The 10,263-nt window shown below is 47.0% G+C and overlaps 1 protein-coding gene across 2 annotated transcripts in view; it reads right to left on the reverse strand.

Moving 5' to 3' along the window:
- Adgrd1 (adhesion G protein-coupled receptor D1) overlaps positions 1 to 10,263 on the reverse strand; it is a 111,073-nt gene that overhangs the window by 80,275 nt on the left and 20,535 nt on the right. For both annotated transcript variants that reach the window (XM_032886901.1, XM_032886900.1), the window contains 2 exons: positions 7,071 to 7,250; positions 2,495 to 2,749 (listed from right to left, as the gene is read on the reverse strand). In XM_032886901.1, coding sequence (XP_032742792.1) covers positions 2,495 to 2,749; positions 7,071 to 7,250 — 435 coding nt within the window. The remainder of the gene's footprint in view (positions 1 to 2,494; positions 2,750 to 7,070; positions 7,251 to 10,263) is intronic.

Consider the following 10,263-nt stretch of genomic DNA (forward strand, 5'->3'; position numbering starts at 1 on the left):
ACCAAAGCCATGCTTCAAGGAAGGCTAAGTCACCCTTTGTCGTCCCCAGGGAGGTCTGTCCTTATTCAGAATTTACCAGCTTGAGGCGCCCTACCGAGGACCGGGATGTTTTGAGTCTGGATGTTGCTGGGAAGATAAAGGGCTCATAAATCAGCCTAAAATGTAGATTATATGGATTTGCCCGGCAGAAATTATTTTCCCATTTATATTGTAAATTGCTTCTGAACACCGCTCATGCAAGCCATCACATAAAAGGATGATTTTATGCAAGGTCTCACGGATTTCAAACAAAGAAAGAATGAGAAACAGCCACCACGGGCACCCAGACTCATTACAGATAAAACACAGGACCCTTAATCACTAGGTGTTTGAATCAGAAGCATCTCCCACACTGGAACACTGGGTCCCCAGCTGGTGACACTGTTTTTGGAAGGACTCTGAGAAACTCTGGAGGCAGAGCCTAACTGGAGACACTAGGGACAGGTCCCTGAGGGTTCATTTATCCCCGGCCACTTCCTGTGTGGTGTGAACAGATGTCCTTTCCTGCTGTGATGTCCCCACTCAAATGTATGGAGCCTACTAGCTCCCAGCTGAACCCTCTGAAATCGTGGAGCCAATATAAGTCAATCCCACTTAAGGAAGTAGCTTCTGTCTGGTCTGTTGTTGCAATGTAAAAGAAATGGATACACTAGACTCAGGTAGACTGGATACCACCCCAAATGTAGCGGAGGAGACGGAACTACTGTGAGGAACTCTGGTTGCTGATGACCATGGTTAATAATGAGCCACTCCCCATAAGACGTTCAAGGTCAAAGATGAAGCCTCCACTTGCCCCTCCCCTTCACCGGCTCTTTCTAATTCTCTTGTCTCCAGATGAGAACACAGACTTCTCTTTGATACTTGACCTCATTTTTGGGAAATGTCTCGAGGTTGCTTTGGGTGACCTGAGGAAATGACATCATCACCCTGGCTGGCTCAAGAGTGACGGGCCCCTGGGGACTGGGTGGGGCGAGACTAGCTGGTGATGTTAAGCTGGACCCCAAAAGCACTTTGTTCTCCAAGATCCAGCGACATTCGTCACTCGGGGACCAAACACTTACAGGGCAGCCATGCCGCGTGTTTGTGTCATGTCTGGCGATGGGAATGGAGCTCCCCCCATATCATTGAGTGGCCACATGAGACTGAGATGGGAAGCAGGACTGCCTTGCCTTGGTCTAGCTCAGTCCCTGTGTGATTCTTGCTATGGGGTCATCAGGCAGATGGCAATGTTTCTACGTTTCACAGATGTATGCACTGAGATCTCACCATCTGGACCTGGCCCTCTCCTTTCTCTGTCTCTGCACAGACGCTGCTCCCCACTTTGAGTGGCAGGGCCTAGGATTGGGGGAGGAACATCCCACTTTTCTAGATGCCAGTAAGTGGTAGCATTTGTATTGAATATCTCCAACAGGTGAACCCCAGAGATGAGAAATAGGTCAGTGGCAGAAGTCAGGAGAGGCAGCAACATGGCTGTCTGTTAACGACACTGAACTATCGAAAACCATACAGAGACCGTGGTTGTAAGCCTGTGAATCTGCTCAATACTATCAAACTGTTTACCTCATAATTTTTATTTTTGTGCATGCATATAGAAGCTGCGGTCAACCCCAGGGTCATCCCCAAAGAGCTGCTTTTTTTTTTTTTTTTTTTTTTTTTTAGTGGGAGCCCCCCCCGGGCTCTTTGCTTTTTCGGCCAAGCCCACTGAGCTAAATCCCCAACTCCCCCCCCCTTTTTTTTTAAACTAGGATCTGGGACTCACTGAAAAGGGAGATTGGCTGGACAGTGAATCCAAGAGTTTTTCCTGTCTTTGCCTCCCCTGTGCTAGGATTAAAAGCAAATATCACCACACTCTGCTTTTTTAACGTGGGCCTTGGGATTTGAACTCAAGTCCTTGTGCTTGAGAAGCGAGCGCTTTACTTACTGAACTATCATTCTAGCCCTATCTTTTTGTAATTGCTTACTTTAAATGGTTACGCAGACGTCGTATGAATGAATTGATCAAAGCTTTTTAAAAATCCTGTGGCGAAATGAAGAATTACACCATGTCCCCTGCCTATAGGTCCCCGTTCTGAGCGATCACGTATAACCGAACAAGGAGAAGGTACTTTGGGGTCTGAGGCCCAGCAGAGAGAATGCACATGGGATGTGTACGTGGTAGGCATTTGTTAAGGGCCTGAACGTTTGCCACTGAAACATCTGTAATCAGCCTTCTCATGCCCCGTGGAGCCTACAAGGATCTGGGAATATTAATCTCAGTGTGTCTCCGGTGAACCGTTTGTTCATTCATCTTGGGGAACAGGTGTTCAGAAACATGACTATACTTATAAGGTTCATTAAGACACAGCTCACATCTGCCGTGACAAGAGCTGGCGAAGCTGAAGGTGGGGTAGAGCCCTGTGCTGAACATCTCTAGGTGCAGACCCCAGACCCACGCACAGTCGTCCCAGGCACTGACCGACGGCAGCTGTGAAGTACATCTTGATCTCGTAGGGAGTCAGCGCACGTTCCCAGATGATGAACTCATCGAAAGCTCCGTTCTCGTAACGCTTGGTCGGGTCGTGCTCACACCCTATGACCAGGTTGACGTGGGGATCCCCATAGGCGTGAGACACTTTCCCACTCGGGTCCGAGGTGCTCAGAGTCCCGTTGACGTAGACCTTCAGGCCCTCCTTGGATTTCCATGTGAACAGGACGTGAGTCCAGTAAGGACCTGGAAGAGAGTAATGATCTACATGAGTTTCCCAAGTCTGTAAGCACATCTCCCCCTTCATGCGATAATTGATCACTCTTGACCTTGGTGAATCCAACTATGGATTCTAGCATAACCTGATTCCCCTTGGTCCTTTGGAGCACATGATCTTCCCTCCCACCCCCAGGTTCCACAAGCAATTGAAGAAGACCCTGTATTACTTTAACGCAATGGTCAGAAATGTAAACACACACAATCGAAGGTAATAAAAGACTTGTTTAAAAGGCCAGACCCAAGCATCAACCAACCAGACCCTAATCCTAGCTGAAAATCTCAGTATGACCAGAAGTTGAACAGGCTCCAATAGGTAAGGGAAGCCATGTGGTATTAGGGGTACAAACAGATCAGAGGGACAGAACGGACAACCCAGTGGTAGAGCAATACAGACATCATCTGCTGATATCTGACAGGAGCAGAGCCAGCACAGCGGAACAAATTCAACCTCTGCAACCCAGGAGGCTGGGAAACCCAAAGACTCGGATGCAAAAATATCAATAAATGGGCCAGGACTCCATGCTTCCAGAATATAAAAGGAGAAATCTAGAATGACGTCGAGGTTGAATCTGACTTTTAAAAAAGTTTGTTTGCTTGCTTACTTGTTTGTTTGACTCTGTGTATATGGGTATTGTCTTACCCGGAGGCAGGAGCTGATGCAGAGACCACTGAGGGATGCTGCTCACTGGCTTGCTCCCCATGGCTTGCTCAGTCAGCCCGGGGATGGTACCACTCGCAACAGGCTAGATCTTCCTAATCAATCACTAATTAAGAAAATGCCCTACAGGTCTGCCTGTAGCCTCAATTCATAGAGCCATTTTCCCAGTTGAGGCTCTCTGATGACTCTAGCTTGTGTTAAGTTGAAATAAAACTGTCTGGCTTGTGTCTGTCTGTCTGTCTGTGCGCCCTATGCATGCCGTGCCTATGGAAGGCAGAGAGGTGGTCAAAACCCCTAGAACTGAACTTGCGGATAGTCATGAACTGCCATGTAGGTGCTGGGAATCGAACTCAGATCCTCTGGAAAAGCAGTAAGTGCTCTTAACAGCTGAGTTGTCTCTCTAGTCCCTTGATACTGCATATGTATATGTAGATCAGATAGATAGATAGATAGATACATAGATACATAGATACATAGAGGTATAGGTATGGTATAGGTATAGGTATGGTATAGGTATGGAATAGGTTTAGGTATGGTATAGGCATAGGTATAGGTATGGTATAGGTATGTATAGGTATAGGTATGATATAGGTATGGTATAGGTATGGTATAGGTATAGGTATTGGTATGGTATAGGTATGGAATAGGTTTAGGTATGGTATAGGCATAGGCATAGGTATGGTATAGGTATTGGTATGGTATAGGTATAGGCATAGGTATGATATAGGTATAGCTATAGGTATAGGTATGGTATAGGCATAGGTATGATATAGGTATGGTATAGGTATAGGTATGGTATAGGCATAGGTATGATATAGGTATGGTATAGGTATAGTATAACTATAGATATAGGTATGGTATAGGTATAGTATAACTATAGATATAGGTATTGTATAGGTATAGGTATGGTATAGGTATAGGTATGATATAGGTATGGTATAGATATGGTATAGGTATGGTATAGATGGTATAGGTAGGTAGGTATGGTATAGGTATGATATAGGTATGATATAGGTATGGTATAGGTATGGTACAGGTATAGGTATATCAGAAAAAGCATGATCCGGGATAGAACATGATAAACTGGTCTCCATTAAAACTGGAAACATCTGCTCTGTGAAAGAAGTTGAGCATAGGAGGAAAAGGCCGGCCATGGCTGGGGAAATATCTTCAGTGGATGCTGTTACACGAAATGGTCAAAGAGCTCTCAAAACTCACAGTGAGCGAGTGAACACCCTGCTTAAAGGTAGGTAAAAGGTCCAAGCTCAAAACAGACTCCTCCCCCAACAGACAAGATGTATGACGTCAGGAATGGACCCCGACATCCCCCCAAATACGCCCACACGAGCGCGGCACATCCCCGAAGCATAGCCCAGGGGTGGGATGCTGCTGTAAGGAGGTTGGTCATGCACAGAGCTGGGGAGGCTCCTGGGAGCCCTCTGTTCCATGGACTCAGTTTCACTATGGGTTTTTAATGCTTTAAAACATGGAGGCTGTTCAGGACAATAGTATAATCGTGCCAGACTAGCGGCCACACACCTGGTCTACAGAACCGAAGAAGAGGCAGAGTAGGAACCTGGTTTCACTGAGGATGGGCCGCCATGCTGACTAGGCTGTATAGGAGGGCGGGTGCTCCACTAGGAGGCAGCTCCCCTTCCCCCTCCTGCCGGGGGTGGCGACTCTCTTTTGTTTCCAATGGGAACTTGGAAGATCTGGCTTTTGACATGACATCACAACCTCTGGTGATAGCTCACTCAAACAGTCATTGACAAACTAAAAACCTCAAAGGCCTGGCCTGACATAGCCTTTATGACAACATATATAATCAACATGAGGTGACAAATGACGATAGCCAGCCTCCTGGCTCCATCAGACACCTCCTTGGAAGCCTCTGGGTCCTCCTCATTAATAGGAAGACTGGCCCACAAAGACATCTGTTTTGTAAGCCTGGGTGTAAGATATCCTCCTAGGGTTGACAAAGGTGACACAGAGTAGCCCCCTCTGAAGGACACACAGCGCCCCTGCCCGTGGGTCACTGTGGACTGCCAGTGATTACATCAGAGCTTCCTGCTGGGGATTGCGTAACACTTCAGTAATTTTGACGCTCTGAGGAACACTTGGGCCCTGGGCAGGGCCAACAAAACGTTATTGTGCTTGACTTTGCAAGCGAGAATAACAAAGCCCTCCAGCGAACAAATGAGGAGCAGATGAGGTAAGGATGTTTACAAGTCTCTCTCGGCATCCCTGGGTTGGAAAACAGCACGTGTTCCGTTTCAAAGAACCTGCTAGATGCCTGATGCTTGCCACAGGCCCAGGGCCCATGGGGGGGATGAGCTGTTACCTAGGAAACCTTGACCGCAAGCGGTCCTCACTGAGAGCCATCGCAGAGACTCAAACAGAGCCTCAGACAGAGCCTCCACAAGTGGGAAGGCAAAAGTGTTTCCAGCCTTGGAGGTGGGAAAGAATCCAGAAATTTGATATCGTCCCTTGCTGCTTTTCCCCACCTTGCAGAGGAGGAACTACGAGTTCAGCTGAAGCAAGTCTGACACCCACGGAGCAAACCCAAGTCTCCCCGGATTCTGCCACCCATTGTTCAAGACTCCTTTGATCCATCAGCGGGCTGTCTCCCAGTGAAATAGTAACTGTTACTCTTCTCAGTTACAAATGAAGAAATGGAAGAAAAGTTTTTGAATATGATACCAGGCCAATAAAGCTACAAAGTACAGAGTTAGGACCTGGCCTGACATCTTTATAATTAAGCTGTGTCACCTCCTTTAAATGAGACAGAAGAGGATGCTGGGCGGCTTCAAAGATACTGTTTGTTCTCAACCTTAACCAATGCCGCACCCCTTTAATAATACAGTTCCTCATGTTGCGATGACCCCACCCCCATAAAATAATTTTCACCCCTACTTCATAACTGTAATCTTGCTGTTGTAATGAATTGTAATGTAAATATCTGATAAGCAGTATATCTGATATGTGACCCCCGGTAGGGATCTCGACCGGTAAGTTGAGAACCGCTGTCCTGCATGCCACATGAAATCCTTCTGTGGACCTAGTCACCTTCCTCCTCTAAAATCTTACACTATCTTTCCTGCTCCTTGGTTCAGATGCCCAGTCTCCAACTCAGCTAATAGCATACCACAGAGCTTCTCCACTTACGCTGAAATTCAGGCCCTGGGCATCTCAGTCCCCTCTGATTGGTTCTAAAGGTGCGTTCTTAATAAGACCATACAATACCACCACCTCTCCTCCTGCCTTACTGCCTGCTCTCCGATTGGCAGCCTGTCTTCCCCAGAACATTTTGCACCGTGAGGGCAGTTTCAAGGCCATATCACCTAATGGTACGAAGACAGGGGGATTTAAATCACGGTCTGTCTTCTGCACATAGCTTTCACCTTAGTCCCAGACAATTACTGGGCACCTGCCATGTCACCTTCATTATGCAGAAAACCAGCCTCACACAGCCACTAGGGCAGCAGCAATCACGCAGTGAGCTCATAGGGCTTTGACCTTGGTGTGGTCACCTTGTGACAAGTATCCTTCTGGTACCTTCTCGAGCTGCTGGTAGGAAGGAGCCCTGTGCCACACTAATGGGACGGAAGCTCCATTTGGTGCTACACTCACCCGGAGGGTTGAAGGTGGCCTTCCACGTCATGGAATTATCTCGTGTGTACAGCTCCACAGAGCCCTTTCCACCACTAGAGCAGACTTTGAACCCGTCAGAGACGACCTGCCCCCCATAAGCGTAGGGGGCTGGTCGGGTCTGTTCTCCTTGAGTCTTCCAGAAGAATGAAAATGACACTCCTGAAGAGAGAAGTAAGCATTTATCAGTTGGTGCTTCAGAGGCACGAAATGACACAGCTCTATCCGGTGAGGGACAAGTGCCGTCCCGAGAGTGCGACCTGAGCCATCCCCTCCTTCCAAATAGTGCAACGCTCCCATTCCCAAGTCACAGAAGGGGGAACCGCGACCACTCAGTGAGTGACAGAAGGAAGTCAGACACGGACCCAAGCTGATTGCCTCTGGGTTGTGCGAACGTGAACCCTTTCGTGACGGTCTCCACCCCACCTGCTCACCCCGATCCTGACAACAATTTTACACAGGAAGAAACGGATTCACTCATTCGGCATACACACAGCACCTTTTAAAAGATTTACAGCCTCCGGGATGTCCTCCCACATCCGTAAATACACTTTTCCACTGTCATTTTTATGTCTGCCCGGCATCACATCCCCAGCAACCCCCTGTTTCTGAGTCATATGGTTTGCTTCAAAGTTTTGAAGGAACGTTCCAAACAGAACTTGAAGCTAATTTTTTTTTTGACATAGCTTAAATTGTATATATTTCAGAATATGCTCCCCAGGGGGTGTTCTTGTGAAAAAGGAAAGCTCTTTTTTTTTTTTTTCAAGGTAATGCCTCGGCTGCTAACTGCCTGTGGGTGAAGGTGTGAGGTAGGCAGAGAAAAGAGCAGCTACCATGTTTCACAGATGCCCAGCATGGATATGGGTGATGGCTCGTTTTAATCATCAAGCTGACACAACTTAAAACCACCCAGGAAAAGAATCTCAATAGAGAGTCGTCTAGATCAGGTCGGTCTGTGGGCATATCTGTGATGGACTGTCTTGCTTGCTTTAACTAGTGTAAGAAGACCCAGACTGAGGGCTGGAGAGATGGCTCAGTGGTTAAGAGCACTGACTCTCTTCCAGAGGTCCTGAGTTCAAATCCCCGCAACCACATGGTGGCTTACAATCATCTGTAATGAGATCTGATGCCCTCTTCCGGTGTGTCTGAAGACAGCTACAGTGTTCTTATATACAATAAATAAATAAATCGAAAAAGAAGAAGAAGAAGGAGGAGGAGGAGGAGGAGGAGGAGGAGGAGGAGAGAAGAAGAAGAAGAAGAAGAAAGAAGAGAAGAAGAAGAAGAAGAAGAAGAAGAAGAAGAAGAAGAAGAAGAAGAAGAAGAAGAAGAAGAAGAAGAAGAAGAAGAAGAAGAAGAAGACCCAGACTGCCCACAGTGGGCAACACCATTCCCTAGGCTTGGGTCCTGAACTATATAGGAGTAGAGAAAACTAGCTGAGAACAACATATGCATATACTCATTCTCTCTCTGCTCTTGACTGTGGATGTGTCCTGAGGGACAGTTTTATAAATTCCTTCTGTTTTGACCTCCCTACAATGGTGGCTTATAACCTGGAGTTTTGACTTAAATAAATAAATACTTTCTCCCTAAGTTGATTTTTGTCAAGGTAGTTTATTGTAATACGTTTGAAACCAAGACCCCATGATGGGGTCAGTGTGTTACCCTACGTAGGCGATATGGCCTTCCCTACTGTGAATGAGTCAGGTCACAGATGCAAAGAGAATATAACTGACCAGCTAGGCTCTGGATGGACAAGAGTATCTGGCAGGCACACAGGCAGGTCTGGGCCCATGTTTCATACAGATCCATCAAAGCACAGACCTGGCAGGAGTCTTTCATGGGTTACAGGTCTCCCTGAGGTTACACTGCTTAGATAACCTGTGCCTTGCCATGTACACTGTATATGTGTGTTTGTATGTGCATGTGTATGTTAAGCTAGCTACCTGCTGAACTCGTGTATAAAAAATAGAAATAAAGCAATTGCCTGGCTCTTGTTCCTGGCCAGGGATGTGAACGTGTCAATGAGCCAAGTTTTTCTCCTGAGGGCTAATAATCACAGGCCACCATGGATCAGGGTACAAGAAGAAGGAGGGAGAGAGGTACAGGGACGTTTGCCCTGGCCTTATTTATATAAATGACACCAAATTGATTTAGCTGTTATTGCCAAATGAGGTCATACACAGAGGCTTAGAAGATTCTTATCTCTGGTGTGGAAATTGGTGTCTCATTGCCAGCCATCATTGCTGCAAGGCCTTATGGGTTGGTCTGTTAGAGTCTTTTGATGGCCTTGTGACAATCACGCTGCCTCATGCCTTCTGGTATTAAAGTCTCCATATGACTGACTCAAGCCAGGGGAATCTGGCACAAATTTCAAGTTTGGAATTCCTTCATTTTATTTTTTCTATCCAAGAGGAATCTCAAGACTTTGAATGCTCCCAAGAAATGATGCGTGATTGACAAACGTCCTGCTCTGGTTAGTCCTCCCCATATACGTGTCGATGTGCCAGGCAGCACCTGTAAGGATGCATAATTGCTCTGGGTGGATTCAAAACTGAAAATCAAGATCCAGGAGATGGCTCAGCGGTTCAAGCATTTGCCAGACAAGTGTGACTTCTGGTATTTGGATCCCTGTAAATGCCTGGTCATAGCAGCCTGCTTATAATTCCATCCTCGAGGTGCTGAGACAGAGAGTCCCCAGAGCAGGCTGACCAGCAAGACCAACCACATCCATCAGCTCTGGGTTCGATTGAGAGACCCTGCCTCGGGGGTTGTGGATTTAGCTCAGTGGTAGAGTGATTGCCTGGCAAGCGCAATGCCCTGGGTTGTCCCCAGCTCCAAAAAAAAAAAAAGGAAAAGAGAGAGAGAGAGAGAGAGAGAGAGAGAGAGAGAGAGAGAGAGAGAGACCGAGACCCTGCCTCAAGGAATAAAGTTGAAGAGCAATGGAGGAAGATTCCTGATCCCAATCCCCAGCCTCCACACAACCATCCCTCCCCCACATACACACAGCTGGAAACATACAAACATGCATGCACGTGAAAAACGGGAAAATAAATAAAAGAAAAGACAGCCAGATACAGTGGTACAGGTCTGTCAACTCAGGCACTTGGGAGGCTGAGGCAGGAGGATCATTAGCTCAAGGCTAGCCTGAGCTACATCGTGAGTCCAAGACAATCCT

The sequence above is a fragment of the Rattus rattus genome, chromosome 16 (assembly GCF_011064425.1).
Source record: "Rattus rattus isolate New Zealand chromosome 16, Rrattus_CSIRO_v1, whole genome shotgun sequence".
Classification (NCBI taxonomy): Eukaryota; Metazoa; Chordata; class Mammalia; order Rodentia; family Muridae; genus Rattus; species Rattus rattus.